The sequence below is a fragment of the Trematomus bernacchii genome, unplaced genomic scaffold (genome assembly GCF_902827165.1).
Source record: "Trematomus bernacchii unplaced genomic scaffold, fTreBer1.1, whole genome shotgun sequence".
NCBI lineage: Eukaryota > Metazoa > Chordata > Actinopteri > Perciformes > Nototheniidae > Trematomus > Trematomus bernacchii.
In genome coordinates, this window is record NW_022987609.1 from 407,672 (window position 1) to 433,653 (window position 25,982).

General features: G+C 42.1%; 2 protein-coding genes across 2 annotated transcripts in view; one reads left to right on the forward strand and one right to left on the reverse strand.

Moving 5' to 3' along the window:
- The window catches only part of si:dkey-150i13.2 (mitochondrial carnitine/acylcarnitine carrier protein), an 8,586-nt gene extending 4,665 nt beyond the window's left edge, over nt 1-3,921 (forward strand). The window contains exons 6-9 of the mRNA XM_034131895.1: nt 1,109-1,181; nt 2,060-2,169; nt 2,877-2,998; nt 3,412-3,921. Of these exons, the coding sequence (XP_033987786.1) occupies nt 1,109-1,181; nt 2,060-2,169; nt 2,877-2,998; nt 3,412-3,474 (368 nt within the window). The 3' untranslated portion in view covers nt 3,475-3,921. The remainder of the gene's footprint in view (nt 1-1,108; nt 1,182-2,059; nt 2,170-2,876; nt 2,999-3,411) is intronic.
- A 361-nt stretch (nt 3,922-4,282) lies between these two features.
- zgc:162200 (uncharacterized protein LOC558638 homolog) lies at nt 4,283-25,390 on the reverse strand. The gene is made up of 10 exons (XM_034131870.1): nt 25,194-25,390; nt 23,287-23,616; nt 20,309-20,521; nt 19,538-19,690; nt 17,647-18,147; nt 13,801-14,631; nt 12,399-12,578; nt 10,240-10,391; nt 8,532-8,892; nt 4,283-6,438 (listed from the first exon to the last, which is right to left on the reverse strand). Exons 2-10 carry the CDS (start codon nt 23,533-23,535, stop codon nt 6,433-6,435), a joined length of 2,646 nt encoding a protein of 881 aa, XP_033987761.1. The 5' UTR covers nt 23,536-23,616; nt 25,194-25,390; the 3' UTR covers nt 4,283-6,432.
- Nucleotides 25,391-25,982: the final 592 nt, after the last annotated feature.

Here is a 25,982-nt window from a genome sequence, read left to right on the forward strand (position 1 = left end):
AAAGTACACCCTGTAGCGAGTAAAACTCTAACACAGAAAATACCTGTCTATGCTGCCCCAGAACGCCTCGTTGAACATTTGTCTTTTTCCATTGTTTACCTCTTGGGTATAGTGACGTATTTCGGGTATAGTGACGTAATGTAACGGCTCCGCAGATTGGTCGTTACGTCCGCGGAGCTGTTACGTTTGGACCAATCCGCGGACTTCCTCACACACACACACTCGGCGGGACGTTGCGAGGCTCGCTGCTGCGAGGAGCGGGACACTGTGAGCTGGCTCACTGGTGTGGGGTCAGCGAGACAGCGAGACACCGCGGAACTCAGCCTGGGCACACACACAAACTCCCAGCCAGGCTGCGGGTGTGTGTGTGTGTGTGTGTGCCCAGGCTGAGTTCCGCGGTGTCTCGCAGACGGCCACTGGGCTCACAGGGAGGGGGGGCAGGAGCTCCAACAAGCCGTTTAGGACAGAGAGTGAATACACATACTATACAGAGATGCTGTATGAGAAACCAATGTGAGTTTGGAAAATTGCACAATATAAATCTATTTTAGTAGACCTCAACAATGGAATTATGATCAGTAGAAATGGCCATGACATGGGACCTTTAAACATTAAAATAGAATAGATGGATACAATGTTTGCCATGTGTCCTAATTTCTTTAGAATAAAATACTTTCACTCAATCAGTCATTTTGAAAAAGACAGAAAAAGATGCAACAGATTTTCTTGTGTCTATCTTTGTTTTACACAATATGCAATTAAATGTAGAAGTATAAAGTATTATAAAGCAGGTTCTTCAATATTAAAATGGTTTATAAGAGTATTGAGTTAGATTCCACCGCTGGTATTTTTTATGATGGATATGATTTATTATATTGGTCCTATAGGGAAATTGCTTTCGACACAAATGCTGCACATATCATATCACAGCTATATCTACATAAAGCACTATAAAGCACATCACAACCACATATTACGCATATTACACAATCAGTAATAAGAGAAAGCAACATATGGCACATTCCCTCCTTATTTAATACAGCTTTTGGCATTTTTTACGAGTGTGTTGTTGAATCCAAAGGTCACATGTTCTCTGTCTCTCTCTCAGACGTGCCTTCAAACGGTCTGTACTTCCTGACTTATGAAGTCCTCAAAAACTTCCTGACACCTGAGGGTCAAAGGTGAGTCGGGCAGAGCTTTTATAGATATTACTCCAGCAGGGCCTGTTGTTGATGAGTTTGTACAAGATCAATTCTGCAGCTCAAAACCACAAAACCTAGACATGTTTATCGTCTAAAGTAGATCCACAGATCCACCTCTCAGGCCTTTGTTTAAAGTGGACCTATCATGCTATATTTGAATAATATAGTGTAGGACCATACCTATATAAGGCATATTTATACTTTTTTTTTTTCAAAATACCAAACAGATCATGCATTTTAGCCATGCCTCATTTTGCTCAATTTGACATTTTTTATCCCTGTTTTTGCAAGGGCTGATTCTGTGAGAACAGCACCACCTACAGGCCTGGCATATGTACTACAACGTCTCCAGCGCTTTCGAACGGCAATGGCCGTGGCTGTCTCCTCCTGATTGGTGGAGTTGGCCCAATAGCCGTAGCGCCACTGTCCTGACGTCAGGACAGTGTTCAAATCTGGATCAGTTTTTATCAGATCCGTTGCAGCCCCTTTTTTAGAGATTTGGGTATGGAGGAAAATAGAGAGGGTTGTGTTTTCTGACACTTGGTGAGTTCCCTGGAACACCGGGGACACATATTCATGTATAAAAGACGTACAAAAGTGCATTTTGCATGATAGGTCCCCTTTAAGGTCAGAGTGTAGAGAAAGTTGAGAGCTTGAAGCATCTGGAGAAAAAGAACTTCATGCACTTTGACTCTGCTAACACTTTATCTTATCAAACTCTACAGAATACATACTTTTAATTGATTTCTGAATATGTTTTTTTGCTCTGCTGCAGGTCAAATTCCCCCTTTGGGCCAGAGACTATTCGAAGTCCTTGTAATCGTTCCTTAACTTGAATGTGTGTCTTTGTGTGTCAGTGTTTCTCAGCTCAGCACTCCAAAGATCCTCCTGGCTGGAGGCATCGCCGGGATTTTAAACTGGACGATCGCTCTCCCTCCAGATGTCCTCAAGTCCAACTTCCAGACAGGTGAGAGACGATGTGGAGCTCGACCCTCAGCTCTAAATACAACCTGGATGCACAGGAAATGAAAAGAGAGGGGCCTCTGAGTTCAAACCGTCTCTGCTTAAGTTCTGTACTGTAGTTTGATTTTAGAATTTCACTTCAGAATTTCTACCTTGTACTTCTACTCAACTACAGAGGCAACTTTGCTTTCTACTGAACTGCTTTTATGTGACAGCTGCAGGGAGTTTTCAAATCAACATTTTACATTTTAAATTAACAATGAGATTTTCAAATATGTTTAAGATGAAGCCAGGGCAGGGGATCCCAAACTCTCTGACTTTTGACTTTGAGCCAAAAGTTGGTGTCTCTCGTCCAAAAACATTTTTCTTTTAGATTGTTGTTTGCGATACCTCACATAAATAAGATACAATAAGTAAAAAGGTCAGAAGAATGTAAAAGGGATATGTGTATTGTTGTTTTCTTCTTCTCTCCTCGCCATTAATCACCTCACGACCCCTCAGATTTATTTATATATGATCAATTTGTTAAATTCAATGGATATAAATAAATAAATAAAACGTGTGTGTGTGTGTGTGTGTGTGTGTGTGTGTGTGTGTGTGTGTGTGTGTGTGTGTGTGTGTGTGTGTGTGTGTGTGTGTGTGTGTGTGTGTGTGTGTGTGTGTGTGTGTGTGTGTGTGTGTGTGTGTGTGTGTGTGTGTGTGTGTGTGTAGCTCCAGATGGGAAGTACAGAGGTGTGGTGGACGTCCTCAGAACGCTGCTCCGAGAGGAAGGACCTAAATCCCTCTACAAAGGATTCAATGCTGTCTTTCTACGAGCCTTTCCTGCCAACGCGGTAAAACATGTATTCTTATTTTACTCTCATATACATTTTCACCCTCTGTCTGAAACCAGAGCCCAGTCTGCTCTGATTGGTTAGCTGGACCGGCTCTGTTGTGATTGGTCAACCGCTTAGATATGTCCCGCCCCTTAGCCTATCACGTACAATGTGTTGGAGTGCTAGCCATAGAAGCACAAGTTTTACATAGTGATGTCATTATGTTCCTGAAGTAAACAAAGGAGTCCGTTTCAGGCCTCATAACATAATTATCTATTTTTTAAGTTATTTTTGTCAGGGACCATCTATACAGAAATACAATATTTTACAAAAAATAAGATGCTTTTCCCCTGATTTAGCTACTACAATCTTTCTAGTCATTTGTATTTGATTTATTTACTTACTGACTTTCTTCATTCTCCCTCCTTCAGGCCTGTTTTCTGGGGTTCGAGATGGCGTTGAAGGGACTGAATGCATTCGCGCCGAGCTTGTGAAATAAGTCAGTGTGGACCAGTATTTTATGAAGCTGAATTTTCATCAGTTCTTGTATTATTAAATGTAATTTAATTATACAATTAATTATCTTTGATATTCATTCTTTGTAATGAAGATTTGACACTCACTTTTTGTGAGTAATGATACAACATACGCACACTTATGAATGTATGACAATATAAAAACGTAACTATGATAATATATATTTCTTTGATGGGAGGCTTTTCTCACTTTTTGAGATAATTTGTGATGTTTGTAAAATGTCATATTTAATTTTATACCATTCAGTTCAGAATGGGTTTGAATGTTTTTAATCTACGAGCTCTGCCAAAAGTCAGATTTAATTGTATGCTGGGCGATGAAGTTTGTTTGACCTGTGTTCAGGCCGCGGAGGGTTTTCTAAGCTTTGTGATTAAAGTGTTTGAATAAAGGGTTTTTGAACTTGCCATAATTCATTGAATAGCTTTTCTCGGTGTTGCGCTCGGTGGCGCTGCGTCCAGTAATGGTTGTTAATGTTGGAGCTTTTATCCAATCATATTTAAGTCTGAATGTGTTGCTGGGTCAAACAAATCTGCCCTGAGACCTTCAGATCATGGATGTGTAAAAAGATTCTGGTCGATTAAAACAAATGGCAATGAAAAGTGTTGCATTGACCAATCAGATTTGGAGTTGGCGACACCAAGACATCAAGCAGGGCGTACGATGACGTCGACATTTGCACGCCCTTTGATTGGATTGACTATTCTTTTATATACATGACATGACAGTGTTTCAATAGCGTCTGAATTCAAAGGATCACGACCAACATTCAGTGCCGTCTTGTTTTTATTCTTCATGACAAAAGTGGTTCACAGGTCAAGGGAAGGAAATTGCATTCACATAAAAGGTAGAGGACCATGAAATGTGTTGTGGGGAGTGTGTGCATGTCGTCCCTTCAGAACAATTTACACAGAACGCAGACCACATAAATACAGCTTAAAATATTATACAACAATGGTAATTAAATTATACACACAACTGCACAGAGTGAATGAAATAGATCAAGAAATCCATTTTCAACCTTCGAAGCAACAGGACAAAATGTTAGAACGTTCCCACTTTTTAGCGACCTTTAATCTATAATGTTCTTCATACATTATGCTCTTGATTGTACTGCCATCACTAGTTCATACTAACAAGTCCATAGGAGTGCTAAAAAGGGGAAGTATTTCAACAAATTGAGATATCGCTTTGATTCAGTGCTAACACTGCTTTACGAGTTTCCTCAAAAGTAAATAAAACAATCCTTCCAAAGAAATCACAACTACAGTGTTGAATAGTAACCTCTATTTAGAAAGTGTGACGAAGTCTAAAAACAACAGACAAGATCAAAACCAAGGCACTAAGAAAATAAAACAAATCAGCAGGATGTGGCCTCGTCTACTAAACCACAGGACAGTTGTGCTTTAAAAGAAAATGGGTGTCAACGTGTTTTCGCGTTCAGTTTTCCTTTTTTAAACATCTGTTTTCAAATGTGTTCTTTAGCATCATGATTAGTCTCAACTCGACTTCAACTGCATTCAATGAGCCAGATGTTGTGACCGTACCAGTGTTAACGTGCTGTCCTCAAATCACAGCTCAAATTAAAACTACTCTATTAGCAACCCGTGTTGGGGTATCGTCAGTAACAAGCGCTTTAAATGATTCCTATTCGTATTCTTTGCTCTTCAGACTTGTGGAAAGCAAAGCAATGTACAGTTCTCTTTTTAGACATATTTTGGTTTGTATTCATTATTCTTTCTTTGACCTCATACGTTAAGGGGTCGCATTCATATTTAGTTTGTCTACAAGCAGCAACTCTTAACAGCAGCCTGCTAGCACTAGGAGCTAACTGTAGCCACAGGGGGAGAACTCTAGCTTTGTTGAGGGTGATGTTAGCTCATGACAACATGCTAACTTTGGTAGCAGACAAAGCATGGCGACATTAAACGATGAAATACAAACACATGAGTATTGTTGCTCGCTTGTTCAAAAGGAGTGAGAAAATGGGAACTATGATTATGCAACCAAGATAAATGTGCAAGCAGGAAGTCACAGCCAATGGGATGCCTGTAAATGTGCCACTTAGCACAACCAGATGACTTCCAAAATGAGCTTATTGTCAGTGATGCTAAACGGTTGAACAGCAGTATATATGAGGCAGGATTTACACAGGCACTGTCCTCACTTGGTCTGCATAATGTGCAAAGTAAGACGTGCATTAGACGTCCCAAATCATGTAACTGATTACTCCATTTGACCTCAGAGGGGGATCTAATGGCTGTTATATTTCCATCAGTGAAAAAGCGTGTTTACTGACCTATAGTCAAAGGGTGTGGCTCATGGGCAAAAGCCAAAGAGTTTAGAAGGACTTTTAGGGGGATGTTACTGCACCACCAGGGAGCCACCTAAACATGATAGCAACTACTTATGGGAGAGCAAGTATTTTAGTAAGGCTGCATTGTTCTACATAAACAACTACCTGGGACTTATCACGAGGATCTACTGGCTTACAGACACTAAAGGACGCACGGACGGACCTGGACAGGACGCCAGACTAAAAGGCAAGAGTGTAAAGACGGCGGACAGCCTTAAACTGAATCAAGGGCTGCAGGAGAGGGAGTACTGCACAGGAGGAACAGTCTCTGGAATAAATACTGTCAATGGTTCACCACGACACACAACAAGACCAGATGGGATCCACTTGAGACAAGACACGGTCAATGACGTCACAATGAGCATCGTTCTGCAGGCTGCATGCAGGTCCCTCCGCTCCGAGCAGAGGAAACCAAGAGAGCAGGATGAGAGATTTTTATTTTGTAACTTAAATCCATGGGGGAATGTTCTGGCATCGTATCTGGGATGGACAGGAGGAGGGAGCCGGGGATCGACATGGTCCTTATGGAGAAGAGGGGGGTTGGAGTAATGGGAGGAGCGTCTCAGCGCTACAGAGACAGGGTGAGACAAGACAGAAAACATATTTAGTTCAAATAATAAAATGAGTGAGAATAATGAGGGTGATTTTAAAAGGGTTAATGGATCAAGAGGGCTGCACAATTCATTGAAAAATGTATGCAATATTGGAGTTGTTTATTTATCGGTTAACTGAAGCACGTTGCTCAGAATACAAAATAATAAAAAAACTGATCTTGTGGTAAGCGCCATATTTCCTAAGTAAAACAAATATGGCTCAAAGATCTTATGTTGTGTCTGAACTTGGAGAAGATTAAATATAACCTGAGGGGCTCTTCAGAAATGTTTGAATCTGTCTGGGGCTCTGTGATAGCCTACATAGCTGAACTTAAGACACTAAGTTAGGAAGAAAGGGGACTATGAATGTATGTTTTTTAGTTTTTTATATACATGTATGTATGTATATGTGTATGTAAATGTATGGGTGTAGGTATGTATATGTGTATGTGTATATGTGGGTATACATATGTGAGTATATGGGTACATGTATTATTCTTTATTTCCTTATCTATTGATTTTATTTTTCTTAAATATCTTTTGCATTACTTTATTTTCACTATATATGTATTTATCTACTTTACTAGCTAGGACCGGGAGGGGGAGGGGGGGGGGGGGGGGGGAAAGGAAAAATATAGACCGTATAAATGTAACTCATTGTGCCTGACTCAAAAAAAATTAAAATATTAAAATAAATAAATAACTATGATCTTTTTAATATATTATTTATGAATAATATTTGAAATAATGTTTTAAAAAACTGTCATCCCCTCAAATATCAAATCATATCGCCATTGCAATATGGGTAAAACAAGTAATCTAATATGTATTTATTTTCCATTTGTGCAGCCCTAGATCCATACATATACACACAACATAGAGGGTCATCAAATGATGGTCTTTAAATGTATATATATACTATATATATATATTAATTATGAGATGTATAAAAGCAAAAAATGTTTAACCTCAATAGCTCTAAATAAAATCTGAGCAGACAGACAATTATTTCAGATTGCTTATTTATTATCTTATGGGTAAAGAATGGCTTATTTTGTAAAACCATAATTCATGGCTGTAGATCAAGCAGTTTAGTATACTCAATACGCAACTTATTTATGATATTCTTTATTATTCGTTTCTCTATATATGTGAACAGTTTCACCTAATTCTGTTTCTTATTGACATGCTCTGTTTTGTGCTATTGTTACCCTTGTGTGAACTCTTACCTGTCCCATCCTGTGTTTCAATATGATACCAGTTGCTGCTTTAACGTGTGAATTCCCCCTACGGTGATCAATACATATCTTCTGTTATCTCTTATTTCATCTCAAGGCCTGCGAGTTGATCTAGAGTGTGAGCTGCGGGGCCTCGAAGGCGTCCCTTGAACTTTATTTCCAGAGCTCCTGCTAACATTAGTGAGCGGCGGCTCCTCATTGGTTCTGCTCGATGAGGCTAACCTACGCCGGGACTCCCTGCAGATGCCGCTCATCCTGGTCTTACCGACTGGCTCGAGAACAGCGGGAGATCTGACCGTGTCGGACTGAAAGGTGTTGGCAGCTGCTGCCTGCACAGAATTAGACCTGTAACCCGACGGTTTTCTTCTAACAGAAGTATCGGAGTTTGGTTTAAGATCAGGCTTCTGTTTACTTTCGCCCCGTGCATTAGATGTGTTAGGATTCACACGCAAGGCTTTAGAGGAGGTTAGAGGATCTACGGTTGAAGAATACATGGAGGTCTTCCTCCTGGTGGAAGCGGCGGCTCCAACACGAGTTGTGATGAAGGTGTCCTGACGTACGGGGACCGAAGATCTCCTCCCTGAATGACCTTTTCTTGAATGACTTACTTGTGTTAGCGTTAACTCGCTCTGCACAGAACTGATGGAGCTTTTACGCGACTGGGAGTAGTCGGAACTCAACTCTGCGTTAGAAACGTCGCTGACGCTATGACTCCTAATGAAGGTGGCGTCCCGCGGGAGAGCTTTCCCTCTACGGGAGCGGGGACAGAGAGAGAGAGCGGGGCTTACGGGGGTGCTTGTGTCGGGACAGAGAGAGAGAGCGGTGCTTACGGGGCTGGTGTGGAGGCTCCGGGTTAGCCCTCTCAGGTGGTGCGTGGCCAGGCCGGAGACGCTGCCTCCGAGCACAGGACTCGCCCGGGGGCTGCTCCTCAGCGGGGGGCGAGCGGGACTGCTTCGGGGGCTTCGTGCAGCCCGACCCGACTTGGTGGCCAGCTCTTTGGCCCGGGAGCGGCGGGGGCTGCTGTTGAGGCTGTGAGGAGACAGAGGGGTCTCCAGGTCCTCCAGGCGCTGAGTGAGAGCCAGCTTCTGCTGAATGGCCATCCGCAGCAGGGAGTTCAGGGTCTTCTTCTCGTCCTCGGCCGCCGCCAGCTGCCTCTGCATCTCGTCCAGCTGCGTGACGTACTGGTCACACCTGAGAGGTGTCACACAGGGGGGAGATGCAACGTGCACAAGCAGGCAAAAACCAGTTAATGCACAGAGTGAGACACACAAAACACATGCTAAACATCACTTAAAGCGTGGCAGACAATAACTTTAAACACCAGCTGTGAACAGACACTAGATCACAATCTGTTTCATCACAAAATGTATATAATGTTTTATAAAATCATATTAGTTTTGATTAATTTACTTTATTGTTCCTAAATTGGGAAATTGTTTTGTAACAGCTCCATGAAAAAAGGCATTGCATATAAATAACAAATAACTATGCACAGTGTGTCCACGTAGGCTTGCCATAGTTTCCTGCCTATGGAGCACATGGGTTGTCTCCTCTGTCCATGAACTCTCCCTGATGAAATCCAAGGGCCTTTTATGTCTGTAAGTACTCATTCATTGTCTGTTGAGATACTTGCCGACATACTTGATACAAACAGTTGTGCTAGAGACTCTAAAACAATGATTAATACTAATCTTGTAGCATGTAAATGAAAATGGTTAGCATCAATGCTTCTGCAAATCAATATTTGAGATATAGTAATATAAATCCATTTGAATGGTTTGAAAGGGTATACATGTAGTAACTACAGCTGTCCACAAGATGGCAGCCCAACCCCCTCCATTATAAACAAGAGGCTCAGCCTGTAGTATTCCTTCACCTCACTGCCTTCTCCATCCTTCTTAAAGATAACCATATTCCAGCTCTTAGCCGTCTGGAGAGGGCTTAGACAGGTAATGCATGTCTAAAGAGCTTCTCTGTTGATTCATAAATAATAATGCCTGCTGTCCATTACTAAGAAAATAAACACAAAAACACTCCAAACGTTAATCCATGCCAAACAGATTCTCTCAAGAGGTTAGTGGTGGTGTTGAGGTATTGAAGTTTAACCGTGCACCTTCCCACGCCATTTATCGTCTTCTCCCACTGACATTAAACTCCTTCCCTCAGGTGATCTGGCTTGATGGGACAAATCTGTCCTCACCTCCTCCCCCTCCTCCTCCCCCATCGGCACAGGGCAGAGCACGTGGCTGATAATCTTCACGTGAACCAGTGGATTGTCCACAGACGTAATAAGCACGGTAAGCTTATTACACGAGTGGCAGGAGAAGCTGTGCCACTGCAAGAGTATCATTATTAAGCATGAACAACACGAGCAAAGAGGCACGCATCAGACCATTGGAACCGATTAGCATGTTTTAGCTCAAACACATTTAGCAGCAATTCAAAAAGTACTTTCAGAGCATAACATAAATACAGGTGTGTTTTTACTCAAATATAAACAGGTAAACATATTCCTCATACATACAAACAACAACTTACCGGCTGGCAAACATGACTCGCAGGGAAGAGAAGGTGGCAGCGTCTTCCTTCAAGGCCTTTAGCTCGTTGCGCAGTTTCATCATGGTCTCTGACACCATGCTCTTCTCCGTCTCGTACTTTGTTTTCAGATTGGACAGGGCCAACTCTGCAGTCTGCATGATGCACAGAATCAAGACATATTATGTTACTGTAGCAACAACATTCTACTTCCTGTGTGGGGTCTTCAAATGTTTAAGAAATGGCATGATTGGTCACAATAAACACAATATGCTAATATTGCAGTCATTTCAAACTGATAGCATCCACTCGGGTCCCAGAGGTGAACATTAGATGGAAGTCTTTAGGGATAGTGAATAGTGAATACTTCTAAGGCTGCTCAATATCTCAAAATGTTATCAAACTCACGATACGGACCAGTGCATTATTCAAATTGCAGAAAGCACAATAAAAGTAACATTTTGAAAAATCACACCATCATTTATTTTATTTATATGATCATGAAAACTCTGCTTAAAACTGAGTCCCCTCCAAAAGCGTGAATCATATCACAATCACATTATCATCATTGCAATTGTTTATTTTTTCCAAATTGTCCGGCCCTATTTACTTCTTTAACAACGTTCATTTGCAGAAACCACAATCAGAAAAACAAACAGGGGGATCAACATGGCTCTGGAACCGAGACGTGAGAAGGTGAATCGCTGTACATCAACAGAGGATTAGTGTTTGGCTGCATGTGAAGGGCGAGAGACCGTTAAAGGGAAACAGCAGCAGGTCACGCATCACTGAGCCACAGGAAAAGGGGGGGGGGGGGGGTCATTTAAAACTCACAGCATCACACTGTAATGAAGGTGAAGACCTCTGAGAGAGCAGACACTGATGACACAGGTCAACCACACTGCCTGATAATAAGTTGGACATAATAACGTATTACATTTGCTGAGATTGCGATGTGATTATTATAGGGAGAGATCATTTTTGAACCGTTATTATATGTTCACTGATCGTGGTGTCACTTTTTAAAGAGGATCTGTACCAAACAAGGGTTTAACAATTAAGTCTGTTGAATATCGCTTGTAGGCCTGGACACAATACTTCATTCAGTCATTTTCACATATTTTGCTTTTCGGATCGATCCGCCGCCGATAACGATATTCACTCTGCCGATCGATCGGTGCTCTCTATAAAGGCCGATCGTGAGAGCCGATCACATGACGTAAAATACATGACACTTTTCTCTGTGCGCGGCAAAACAAGCTCGCCAAAATGGCTTCACCGGTCTGGCAGTATTTTAAGGTGTCCGAAAAAGACAATAAAATAGCGGTATGCAACATGTGTGTGAAGCAGAAATCCTGCAGCTCTACCCGCTGTGACGGACCGGTGAGCGGAGCAAAACACACACTAAGAGTTAGACCTAACACACTTAGCTATTTTATCTACCTCTGGAACTAGCTAAACTAGTTATACATATGTTTATTCTTCACTGTCGGGTCACTCATTACTGGATCAGTGAGCTGCATGAGACGATACTGACAGGCTGTCAGGAGGGAGAGAGAGAGGCTTCCGCTCATTTCTCCCGTGTTATTCTCCAAAGTTAATGTAAACTTGAATAATGTACTTCATTTGAATGCAATAATTATGTTGGTTGTTGTTTGTGGAAGCGCCAGTGAATGAGCCCCATTAACTGAGTTTTAAAAATCACTTTAAATGGAAGATCCCCATAGGCCCCACCCACTCGATTGGATCGGCTATCGGTATCGGTATCGGCCGATACTGATTCCGGCGATCGGCCCCAAAATTGGCGATCGGAGCATCCCTACTTTTCGGATACTTCACAAGTTACATTTATTCTGAAGCCCTACAATAAAGATATAACAATAAAGAATTCCACATATTGGCCTTGGAAATGATTACATTAAGTTCAAGGCTTTTATTAGTCATACGTACATAGCTACAGTGTAGTTATGACGATGACAATCTTAGGTCACAGGCTCCACCAACAGTGCAACACAATAAAACAGAAAAATAGTGCAACCACTGACAGGTGAAGTTGATTCAGAGCATAACCCTAAAGTGTAATACCAGCCTTTTACAAGACTAACATGGTTTTCAAATCATTCAAGGAGTTTCAAGTGTAGTTAGGTTTAGCTGCGACCGACCTGTTTGTTGGCCTTCAGCACGGTCCTGAGCGTAGCGATCTGTTCTCTCTTGGTGCTGAGGAGAGACTTGAGTTTCAGGACTTCCTCCATGAGGCTCTCAGCGTCTCGCTCCGACTCTCCGCTGTCGCTGAACCCCGAGTACGGCATCGCGCCCCTCTGACGGCACAAGTCCACCGCCACCTACAGAACACAAGTGGAGTTATTATTGAAAACCAAAACCTTAATCTAAGGGTTTACTTTTGTGTCTTAATAGCTGGAGACTGGGTGATTAGACGGCATAGCAAATAGCACTGGGGGAAGATGGCAACACACACACACACACACACACACACACACACACACACACACACACACACACACACACACACACACACACACACCACACACACACACACACACACACACACACACACACACACACACACACACACACACACACACACACACACACACACACACACACACACCACACACACACACACACACACACAACACACACACACACACACCCACACACACACACACACACACACACACACACACACACACACACACACACACACACACACACACACACACACACACACACACACACACACACACACACACACACACACACACACACACACACACACACACACACACACACAGTCTGGAACACTCCAGACACACTGCTGTTTCCTGAAGGTATGTTCTCTCTAGAAGCAGACACATCTCCTCTTTGACCCTTGTAATCCAATCCATTGAAACCCAAGCGCACACAAGAGCTACTCAACTACGTCTGAGCTGAGCATTAGGTTAGGAAAGACATGTCTGATGTCTGATGAAGGGAAGACCTTCATCAGAACAAAAGCCTGACTTCAAGTGATCAAACCAACATGAGATAGTTCCAATGGTTACAGTTTTCAGGGTACAATTGGATACTAGAAGTAATTATTCACTCCCTTACAACACCTCACCTCTGACTAGCAGAAAACACCCATCTCCATAGTGTCTTTATTTAACCAGATTGCACTTTTTCCCCTTTTAATAACAATTGTACTTATTTTACTTCAACTCTACCTCATTGCATTTAAATAAATACTATATAACATCTTGCACTCTTGCAAAAATGTATGTTTATATATTTAGTTTTAGTAGTAAGTTGGTCTATAAGAGTGAATTCAATTTCTTGTATATTTTACATTTTGAATTCTATTAATACTCTGCAGATATTCATATTATTTCTACTGTTGATTTGTATACATTTACTCAGTGTTTGTAACTGTAATGATATTTTTAACTCATTTTCAAAGGCATGTCAACATGCTGCTGCAACCAAACCATTTCCTGATTTTGTTTTCAAAGTATATATATAATCTAAATCCGACATTCTGTATATGTGAATATCAGTGCTTCTTACCCGGAGGTGTTTGATCTGGCACCGGATGACGGCTACCAAGTTGCAGACATTTGAAGGGTCCCTGAAGTCCAGGGTTGGGGATCCAGGACATGCAGGAGAGTCCGTGCTGGTTCCCGCGCTGTCCACCTCCCCCATGAACTGCAGCACCGAGGCTTTGGAGTTGAACATGTCGTTCGCTCGCGGCTTCTTCTGGGCGCCGTGCTGGGGGTAGATCAGGTGAGCTCTCCGTGCTTCCCGGTAAAAATCCAGCGTGACTCGTTTGGGCGTCAGGTTGTTGCACACGCAGATGTGATGGTAGAGGTTGGACAGCTCCTCGGAGAAAGCCAGCAGTTCTTCCTGGGCGACGCTCAGGTGCCCTTCTGAATCGATGGCCACTTTCCGCGTGGCTCCGATCTCCTTCTGAAGCTCACTGATGCGGTCCTCGTCCTGCTTGCTGGATTTGATGCATAGGCGGATCTTGTCGGCCAGGTCCTGAGCCTCGGCCCTCCAGCGGTCCTTCTCATGCTTGTATCGGTGCTCCAGGGTGTTGTAACGCGTCCCCGCCTGAGACAGTTCATCTCTCAGCTTCAGGAGGTCGTCGCTGGCGGAGCGCATGCGGGACTCCAGCACCTCCTTGCTCTTGGTGTCCACCTCATAATCAAACTGTGCTTCGTCTCCGTTTCCTTTGTCTTCTTCCCCGCCGTTGGGCCGCTGGCTGCTCTGCACCTCCTCCAGCTGCTGGGTGAGAGATCCCACTTTGTCCGCCTGCTGACTGAGAGCCTGTTTGGACATCACCAGCTGGAGCTGCAGGTCCTCCACCTTGCTGGCCAGACTGGACTTGTCTCGCTCTGCCTGGATACGAGCAAACAGACACAAAACATTTGTATGTTGGCAGCGTGAATGGCGGACATGTCTCAAGCCCCTCTCCAACTTTGCCTTTTAATCGTTTTGTTTTGACGTTTCTTTTTGATATTACAGTTTACATATTTATTTATTTATATAATAAGCAGTATTCAATTTTACATTCTGTATTTATTGATCTTATTTTATTTTACACGTTAAAGGTAGGGTAGGTAAGAATGGAGAAACCAGCTCGAGTGCGCTAGAATTTGAAAGTACACAACCGGAAAAAATCTGCCCCTTCCTTCAGACTTCCTTACAGAGCCCCTCCTCCAACACACACGAACGCGCACATGACCAATGAGGGCACGAGATAAGTTTGTGCACAGATGGAAGGCTGACAGGCAGGTAGGCCATCCAGTTATTTTAGCCGGGCCGGCTCAGATGATTGGTCGTGCTTTTTACAGTACTACGGCTTCCACAGATGACATTTTTGTATGTATTTATTGTCAAAGCATTTAATATATTCATTGCTATCGGGATGTTAAGAGCATTCCATGGAATATAACAAAAAGTGTTTCTGAAGTGAATTACCTACCCCACCTTTAATAGTTCAGTTATTTTACCTATTGTGTCACTTGCACCGTTTTATTTCTATTTCTACTTGCATCATTTTAATTTCATTGTATGTAAAGTAAATTTTATTTTGCATTGACGGAGGAGTCTGGGCCTTAGGGTTTTTATTGTTTAAAATAAGCTGGAGCCTTTGTAACAATAAAACCATTGAATCTTAAATGTGCTCAAATTGCTGCTGTCATTAGTTCAATAATCATCCATTTTAGTTTGAATACATGCCATTAAACCAATATTGATTGTGGACTTGATTCAATAAAACAAAAGAATACTAAACATTTCTTGCCCCTCCACCCTTCCTGGTAATCCATTATTTATAACACTGGCTGACCCCCTTTGGCTCCACACCCAACATCTGGTGGGTAGTAGCCCTATAACCCAACCCCCAATTGTAAGTGCATCATGAATAATATATTTCCTTCAGAGGAATGACAGCTCAAGACATTCTTAATTTTCTTGAGTACCCTTATTTGAGAGGCATGACTTTATCAGGTGAGAGTTAACTGAATTGCTGGGTGAAGTAGATGCAATGTGGTGCCAGGTGGTGTTGGTAGAAACTCCTTTACAAACATACAGGGGATGTGGTTTCAAGCAGGAAGCACACATCCACGTCACAAGACACACAACCAACCTGTATGACAACCTCACTGCTCAGCCTGATGAGAACGGATACTTTCATGTCAATTTACATATACATTGTCTCCTGTGTGTGCATGCATAGTGTTCGCAGTAGCATAAAGGCTATTATTAAAAAGGGCCTGTGTTCACATAGCGCCCTTTCGAATTTGAAAACATTTAAACTCTTAACAAAGTGCCGGTGACGTCGCTGTAGGAATTGTAGGAGAGGCTTGTCTTTTGACTGTGTCTTGCAGAGGAAACCTACCATAGCAAAGACCAACATTTGTTTGATGATTCTTGTGATTGCAAGTATCTTCCGGTTGGTTGTAATGGTGAAAAATGGTCAAATAAAAACTAGCTGTAATATTTTATAAAAGCCAAGGGGTTGGAAAAATGTGCCCTGACAATTAAAGATCCCCGATGATACTGTTTTTCATCAATATATTATAGGTCTCAGATATATACAGAACATGTCTCTGAAGTGTTTGGCTCCAAACACCAAACAGATCATTGCAGCATCCCATAATCCCCTCTGTTTCAAAGTGCTGATTCTCTGTCTGTTACTTTAGATGAAAATAAGGAGCCACTCCCCACGCCCCTCTGAGAGATATTTGGTTAAAAAGAACACAATGGTCGCTTTCACACCAAGGGTGTTTCTCAATCGCGAGTAAAGCTGCTTCAGAGCCCCAAGTACTTTGCGGTACTTAGTTCCCGGTACTTAGTTCCCGGTACTTAGTTCCCGGTACTTAGTTCCCGGTACTTAGTTCCAGGTACTTAGTTCCAGGTACTTAGTTCCAGGTACTTAGTTCCAGGTACTTAGTTCCAGGTACTTAGTCCCCCCCGAACTCTTTAGTCCCTGAACCTGTCCTAGTAGATCGCGTTCACACCGGAATAAGTCCCTGAGGGAAGTTTATGCAAATGAAGCTGCTGACGTCACTTCTTCTGCTTTGGGTTTACTGGCAGGCCGCAAACAACTTCACGGCGTATACTGCCACCCGAAGTCCCGGAGTCCCCCGGAGTTGGGGACTGGCTTCAGTAGAAGCTGCCGGGTCGCGTCTTCCGAGTAAATCGCCAGAAGCGCCGACACTTCCTCATCACTCCACCGCTCCCATGTTTTCTTTTGTGTTGCCATAAGTTAGTCTCTCTCCGTTGGTGCGCTGGGCTAATGCTAATAATGCTAATGCGAGCAAATGAAATGGCGGCTTCACAAAACTTTTCAGAGTTTTACGGGGCGTGGTTTGCAATTCGCCCAGCCAATCAGAAATTGTTAGTGTGGCCGACACACCCACGAACCATTTCCTCCCCAGGAAAGTACCTACTCTCCAGCAGGGACTATCTGGGGGTGAAAAGGTTCGCGCGGACTAGGGACTAGTTCCAGATCTTTTTGGTGTGAAAGCAAAATCCCAAGAACTATCGGCCTAGTTCTTGGGAAAAGTACTCCGGTGTGAAAGCGCCTAATGGTGCTCTAGGAGGAGATTCAGGTGATAAGGTGGGGGTGGTGGGGGTGGGGTACCTTGGTTGGTGATTGGCTAATGGATACACAAGCCAAAAAATCGCTATGACATCATAAAGTGGCCAAAATCTGATCAGCTCATTTTCAGACAGGTTTTTATATAAATGGATCAGGACAAAAGTGAGAGAATCTTTTTTCCTGAAACTTTCAGAATCTCTTTCCACAGAGGGGACACATGTTGATGTAGAAGAGACATGAAAAAGTGGATTTTGCATAATAGGTCCCCTTTAATACATTTTAAAAAGTGAGACAAGTTCACCTACCTGCAGGAGTTGCTGTTTTAGTTTCTGACTGTCTGAGAAGTGTAGCTCACTCAGCAGGTCGGACACCAGCCCCGAGGCCGGAGCGCGAGGGAACGCCATGCTGCTGCGCGGAGTGGAGTAGCGTCGGATATGGCCGTTACTTTTGGAGCCCCCCGAGTGAGGAGGGTGAGCAGAATTGGGAGCAGAAACAGGACCATTGTTAATGCCGCTGTCCTGGTCCTCTCCCCCCTCTCCCCCCTGGCCCTCCTCCTGGCTGTCATCCAGCTGATCCAGGTGGAGCTCCAGGTTCCCCATGGACTCAAAGGGGTTGAGGGTCAGGGAGGAGAGCTCCCGCCGCAGACAGTTCTTCTGCTCCCTCTCCTCCTTCAGGGAGTCCAGGGTCTCGTCCAGCTGCCTCTCCGAGATCTCCCTCAGCCGCTCCGTCTCCTCCATCTGAGCTCGCAGCTCCTCCTGCTCCTCGTTCTTATGGGTCATCTCTAGCTTAATCGATTCAAACTCCACCTGAAATGTTATCACAACAAGAGGCAAGTTTATTTATATAGCACCTTTCAACACAAGGCAATTCAAAGTGCTTTACAAAAATGAAAGACATTAAGAGAGCATTAAGACACATATTATAAAAGGGCATTTAAAAACACTCATTTAAAAGCAAAGATAATAAAACATGAATAACAAAAGGTACGTAAATACAAAATAAAGAAGTCTTTTTATATTTTTTGATGCAACAGATATGGGTGCACGATTTGGGGAAGAAAAAAAATCAATTGATTATTTAGACCGATATTTGAGGGATTGATCATATTTAATTCATAATGCTCGTTGTCATTAAAACATATTTTATAGTGTAATATTTTAAGAGGGTATGTACCAAACATATGCTTTGTTAAGTTGGTAGGATACTGTTTGTAGGCCAGGATATTTCTGCAGCTCCATAAAAAAAGTATTTGTGTACTCTAACACTTATTTAGTGTTGATCAAATATCTGAACAATAGCGTTAAACACCCCTTTCGGCTTGGGTGGACAATTCAGGTCTATTCTTTTTATATACAAATTAGTACTCATGCACTTTTAAACATGCGGCTGTATGGATGAGCTTCTTTGTTGGTTTACATAGAACCCTTCAATTATCCCGACAGGAGGCTGTAGAGGGAAGGCTGGGTGTTGCACAAAATAACAGGCCTTGGCTACACTTAGTCATGGACAGTTTGTCTTGGCAGAGCTGCAATAAACACGGAGAAGGTACATCTGCCTACGGAAACAGTTGCCTCTCTCCCTTTAGAATCCAAGCAACATCACTATTTCATATTAACACCCAACAATATTTACCATTCAGAGTAAGTTACCAAATGTTCTAGCAACGTCAGAAAATGTAAAATGCATTTGGAAGGAATGCAGGTCGGAGCGCGGATTACATGGTGCCACTAACAACTATAAGTGAAAAGGTCCCACTAGGCTGGCTCTTAAGGGAGGCAGCCACATATTATCATTAATCTTCAACTAGTCGGTGCAGTCTAGACAACATAGGCCAGTTTGTAAAGTTATATCAGCAAACATGTGACGAAGATTATACATTTGTTGCAGTCAAGGCAGTTTTGCCCTCATATAGTGTTCTATAACAATGAACCGTATGATCCACTTACAAGAACTTCACAAACACAAAGTATAGAAAGTAAAAAACAATAGTATGGCACAATGTTCATATCAACATTTTTCTCCCTTAATTGCATATTTCTACAGATAGTTTTAATATCAACTTTCTGGATAGCTAGTTTCATTTATTTGATTCCAATTCATTTTATTTTCAACAATCCATCCATAGAATTACGGGCAGTGTGAGAAACTTGTAAGTGGGAAAGTTGTAGCTTGAATGATGAATGCATGACAACTGACCTGGTTCTCCTTGAGCACGGACACCTGTTTTTGCAGAGAGGTGTTCTCTTCCTCTAGCTCGCTATTGTCCTGCAACTGGCGCTGCTCACGTACTTTGTATTCCTTCATCTCGTCCCTCTGATGGCCCTTTTCGGCATCTAGACACTCACACTCCTGTAGAACACAACTCAAGGTCAAATCAATCCAAAGCAAAACATTTGAACTGCACAATAAATGTGCAACTTCAAGTCATGCACATTACATTTCACTTTGGGAATGAGGCTACACAGCGAATACACCCTCCAGTGGTTCATGCTTCAATGGTATGTTTCAGGACGTGACAGGTTGCAAACAGTTTAACAACTCTAGGGGTGGGGGAAATAATCGATACAGCATAGTATCGCCATACTTTGCGTGGCGATATTGTATTGATACACGGACGCCAAGTATCGATATTTTATTAAATAAACTATTCATTGCAAATCCAAATGAGCTCGGCAAAGGTACCATCAAATTCTGAGCGAGCTAAGAAAATAACTCAATCACCTGCTTCATGTGCAAAGACCTGCGTCCATACGGCGTTGTGGAGAACGGAGGCTTTTGTCACATGTTAAAGACACTGGAACCCAATATATCATGCAATCATATATATGCGCAATATATCACAATACATAGCATATCATAGAATCGCAATACTATCGTATCGAGGCTTAAGTATCGCGATAGTATCGTATCGTGGGGAGCCTGATGATTCCCACCCCTAAACAACACCTTCTTTAGATTTGGCTTTACCTTCTTCAGCTGCGTGGAGACCACCCCCAGTCTATCGATCTCTGCATGTGCATTGCTCAGAGCAAGGCGTGCTTGTTTGAGCTCTGCCTGGACTTCATCCATGCGAGTTGTCAAGGCGGCCTCCATAGTGGCCGTCTCCTGCATCAGGTTCTCCTCCCGACACTCTCCATCAGCAGCTGCACGCTTCTGGCTGCTCACAGAATCTGAAAATGCCTTTACACAAACAAAATATGGTTTAGGAACGGGCAAATCCTGCGGTATCTGTCAGGCTACAGTATGTTACATATAGGATCAACATTTCAGTGCATAAGGACAATAGAGTGGTGCAGTGATGATGTATTATAGGCTGACCCGGAAGTTGGAATTGCGAAGGGTTCCCTCGACAAAAAGCAATATGATTTTGCCATTGGACTTTGGAAAAGTGTCGGAAACAAGATCTGTGGTAAACAAACGTTTATGACATTTACACGTATTGTACATAAGGGTTATCTCCAAATGTTATCAATTCATGATTATTGAAGAAAGATGCAATTGCCAGAAGTGAAATGCTAACAAGGCTATCACATTCACATGGCAATGGTTACTAAGCTAAAGGCGGATTCCTGTTGAGCGTGATGACGCTTCTCATTATATCCTTCAGACAAGGAAACAGGAACAGGGGAAAAAGCACACTCACTTCCGAGTTTTGTAACCTATTCCTGCACCACTCTTTTGCATTCATGCTGTACTTCTGATATCAAGGCAAGAAATATAGACATCTTAAACAAATGAAATCAGCACTTCCCTGACACCCATCTGGTTTAAACTGATTACATTGAGGAAATGGCCGTTATGGCTTTGTAACAAGACACCTCAGGCCTTAATAGCAGCTTCCACACTCGATTTGAAGATGATGATCCGAAAGCATTGCACTTAGCTTGTAATAATAATTCTCCAAAGTCTGCCATTTTCAGCAGCCATGACACATTTTGCATCAATGACTGCATATGAAAGAATGATCAAATAGGTGTTAGATAAACATGCTACTAAACACGCTCAACTGATCATTCTGGTTATATAATGATGCTAATTCACAACACATGAGTCCGCTCTGCTTTGTTTAAACCCTGCCAAAGCCTGGGTAGGTACACAGCCCAGACATGAGGTTTATGCAGATTATAAAAATAGCTGAAATACTGTACCACTGCGTCCCTAAAGTCATTAAGAGCTTTGCTTCATATTTAGTTATGAAACATCAGGATGGAGCAGTTTTAATGTGGTTCTGGCACATATGTATTGCTTAATACTCCACTGCTTGTAAACAGGATTTAATCTCACTGTAAAAGGGGTGGGTGAAACAATTACAGCACTTTCAATCTGCTCACATGACAGCATTACATTTGATGCGATTACCCTTTTCATATGAACCCATTTAAAAGCCTATTACAGCAATACTAAATACATTCATTACCCATCTGGTGCTTTTGTGACAAGTTAACAATCAGGAAACAAATGAACCCCTAACACATGTCCAGTGCTGGCATGAGCATAACTTTAATAATGACTTAAAACACAGAAACGATTACTGTCAGCTACAGCAGAGCGCTACAAACTAGGGATGCCAGAAACTGACCATGATCAAATTCGAAAATCGGACAGCCCTGGTGGTGTGACCAATGGGCATTTACAATTATTAATACTATTACTATTATTAGCATTAGTCTATATTTTGGTTGAAACTAAGTCAGGAAAAAAAAGAAAAACATAAATAATAATAAAAAAATATATAAATAAAATCGAATTTTAAAAATAATTTTCGATTATGGAGACTGTAACGAATATTCGAAAAATCGAATAATCGCTGGCATCCCTACTACAAACTACACTTCACTTTACTGTGCAATGACTCAACTCATAAGAAACAGTGAAAGCATAATACTGGGAAGCACAATGCAATGCATACGTCACAATTTGAATAGATCCGTGAAACACATGGATTACATTGTTATCTGACATTTGACATATTCGGCTAATCTTTTTGTATTGGATATCCCTAATGAACCCAAATCCATATTAAATGATTTTCAGTTAAGCAGTTTAGGATGAACAGAGACAATGTCCTACTCTAAAGGCACCGGATGTGCTGACTAATTGGCTGTTTGAGTTGTCCTAATTAATAAACAGTGTTCTCCCTTTGACGCCATCAGCATCAAATGACATACGAGAGCAGAACTGACTCAGTATGCAATCACAAGCCTCTGCATTGTACTTATTACATGAGGTCACAGCTGGTACAGAACTGTTATTGTGATGGCAGAAGGACAGGGTGGCCAACATGCAATAAAAGGGATGAGGAATCAAATTCAAGTCATGGCTCACTAGTATGTAAAAAGACAACAATGGTGTCTTTATAGGACTACTAGGTACACTGCAAGGAATTTCCTCGACTGTTGAGTTAAAAGGAGCAGCATCAATAGGTAGCCGAGCATTTACATTTTGCCGACAGTGTCACAACAGCAGGGAATTCTACACAACATTTTTGTACAATGCTATTGCAGGCTAACGATAAAAAAGCTGTGATAATACTGGTAAAATGCATTATGTTTAATACATCCATCAGTATTGAAATAGTTTATTACAATTTCCGACAAAAGATTTCAGCTTTTGTAGAAGAATATTCTGTGAAAATGTAATATATGTGAATTATACACACAGGACAGAGGTTTTAAATAGTCCTCATCAGATAGGTATTATGACATTTGAATTCAGGAAATGTTTGTGTTTATCAACAACCAAATCAATTTGATGCAAAGACAAATTTGGTTATTTATAAAAAGGGGAGAATTCTACTTTTGCTGTGCGAACGATAAATGTAGAAAATAAAAAAGGTTATAAAGCAGTAGTTCATTGACAGACAATAACACTTGCAATGCTGAAATAATTGGTCTTTACAGCCTAATGTTGTCTAGATATAACTGTGATGCCTTGGGTGATCTTACCGCTCTGAGTTGCTGCAGCTCCCCTTTGAGGACTTCGTGCTCCTCTTCCAGCTGCCTGTGTTTCATCTTCAGAGCAGAATTTTCCTCCAGCACCTCCAGGCCATAGCGCGCTGCCTGGAGCTTCTCCTCCGTGGCCTCCTGGAGCTCCAGATTCAGCCGCCTCATCTCAGACGTATAGTCTCCGCTCCCCATCTCGGCCTCCTCTCTCTCTTCTGCTGCACCTGCTGCGTCTGCATCCGCCTCCAGCATCTTTGCTTGGCCTTCAACTTTTCTGCCAATGTTCTACTGGGAGTCCTGCCTCCTTCTCTCCCCCACTCTCATTACTCCACACTACAAAAGGCAAAACACAAAGATGGTGATTATGAAAAGGCCTTTTCAAAAAAAGCCAACAATGGAAAGAGGTTTTGTATAAATCACATTGTGATGAAAATTCAGCAAACTGCATAGGGCAGGATTATCTTTGGGATTGGTTGAATGGGAAAATGCGTACTTTCAGCACAAAATGGCAAAAATCCAAGGCATTAATTACTGCCATTTCTAATGATGTAGTTAGCAGGTATAACTCACAAGGATTTACAACTAGCATATTGCTGCTATTGGCCTTCTTAAACAGGCACAAAATCAGAAAATGTAGAATCTTGTCCCGGAGCAGGGACATTTAAAGTGTTATAGTAAAGAGACAGGGTGGATACAAAGGCAGAAATAAAGCTAGTCGAATAACATGGTAAATACATAGGAAAGCACCTGCTCATAATACAAAATCAAATAGGAACACATAAAAAAGTGAACAGCAAGTGACAACATCATAAGTGTGTAAAAGGTGTATATGTTGCACATACTGTAGCACAGTCCTCTTTCAACCAGTCTGAGCATTGAAGAAGCAGCCAGTTATAACATGAGTAAATAGTTTACATTATATATTGCACATTGTAGTGTTATAACACAACCGTGATGTTACAGACGATATTGTGTGGTGGTCTTGGGGATTATTTGAATGGGTAACCTTGTACTTTGAACTCAGAAAGCCAAATGACTATACACCCAAGACATAAAGGACTGAAGTTAGTAAATATGTAGTCAGCAGATATAACTGACAATCTGGACTAGAAAACTATCACATTTCTGCTATTTGCCTTATTTAACAGGTACCAATAAACCCATGGCATTTCAACACCGTCACTGGTGATTCCTGGCATGCACCATCCCACGCCTTCAACATCAGCAACGTTACATCTTTACAGAACAAGCTAGCCCTATAGCTGGTGTTAGCTACAAGGTTATGACAGCTGGTTAAAGTGTTGTATTAGTGTCTTCCACAGAGTAGCAGTGATTGGAAAAAATATGGATTAACTTTGACGACCCTCATCGACTGGGGTGGGGCGGACATCCCCCATCTCCTCCTCGTGTCCTCTCCTTTGACCGAAGATGGAAACACCACACACACCCGAGTGATGCCAAATGATGCATCACATAAGCATCTGTTTCCCTTAACCCTCAAACTAGCATCAACTGAGATTAAAAGAAAGGAGGTCAATACTCTGACATTAAATAAGTCCTCACTGATTTCAAAGTATGATCATTATACGATGAATACTATTCTGACAGTGATACAATACAGACTATGAACAGGACACGGACAGCTAGCAAGTGTAGTTATAGCCTGGTGAAGACAACACAATGCTAACAATTACTAGCTTGCAACGTCGTATTAAAGCATTTAGCAAGCTATCTTCTTTACTTTATTTAGTTCGTTTATTTAAACAGGCTTAACGGAATTTACGATATTACATGTGTTTCCACACCTCAAAGGGTTGTTCTCCGTTGTCTCTAACGTCAGTCATGTCCTGTCAAAGGAGCTAATTAGCTACCGCTTAAACTGCGACCATTAGCACAAACTAGCTACTCACCCTCTCGGTTTCCTTCAAAGATGGAGAACGTCAGTTGAGAATAAACGTCCCCTATTTACTTCCTTGGGGAAATGACAGCGGTAACGGTTTCTAATAACGATAGTAGCCAGGGGTACAACAGCCGCTTCCCTTCCTCCCACCGGCTCTCTGGTTTCAGGCATGGATGTATAAAGAGAACTGGAGGCGGGACTCCGTTCATTCCTATGAGAGATGCTCAGTGGCGCAGGACAACTGTAGATTCAGAAAGTACCCGGATCATCCGCTTACTGAGCATGCGCAGTGGAGTTTTCCCCTTAAGCCTCGCATCCGATCCTGTGATCCGATCTCCCGCTGCCTCTCGGCTCATTTTTTTACATTTTGAATCTTTGAGACCCTATTGATTTTAACAGGGGCTATACAATTGTTCGTGTTGGGTAGTTTATTTAGCTCAAAAAATATATTTTCTATATACGCTGATCTACAGACGTCTGTTTCCCAATGTCAGTCCCAGAAGAAAAAGTCTTATTGTGCCAAAATGACGTCATGAAGGTTGTAGTACCACCGTTTGTCCACTACGGCCATTCATACAATTGGCTTCAATGGCCGGAGCACATCCTGGTTTCAGGTCTGGGTGTCAAATGCGCGCCGAAATCATGAAAGCACTTTTACCCCCCCTAGCTAAGCAACTGCGCAATGCAATTACAACATGTCTGTATGTATGGTCTATATTTAATAGAAGATTAAAACACATTAACCTACACAATTATGCACATTAGACAGTTGCAACATTCCCTTGCACTATTTTATTGC

Excerpts from the sequence above, each read along its gene's own strand:
- zgc:162200 (XM_034131870.1), bottom strand. The coding sequence starts at position 23,535 with ATGCTGGAGGCGGATGCAGACGCAGCAGGTGCAGCAGAAGAGAGAGAG. Across the intron at positions 14,632-17,646 it reads TAAAACAGCAACTCCTGCAG|GCAGAGCGAGACAAGTCCAG; the intron begins GTAGGTGAACTT and ends GCTCGTATCCAG. Across the intron at positions 8,893-10,239 it reads CGAGTCATGTTTGCCAGCCG|GTGTGACCAGTACGTCACGC; the intron begins GTAAGTTGTTGT and ends GACACCTCTCAG.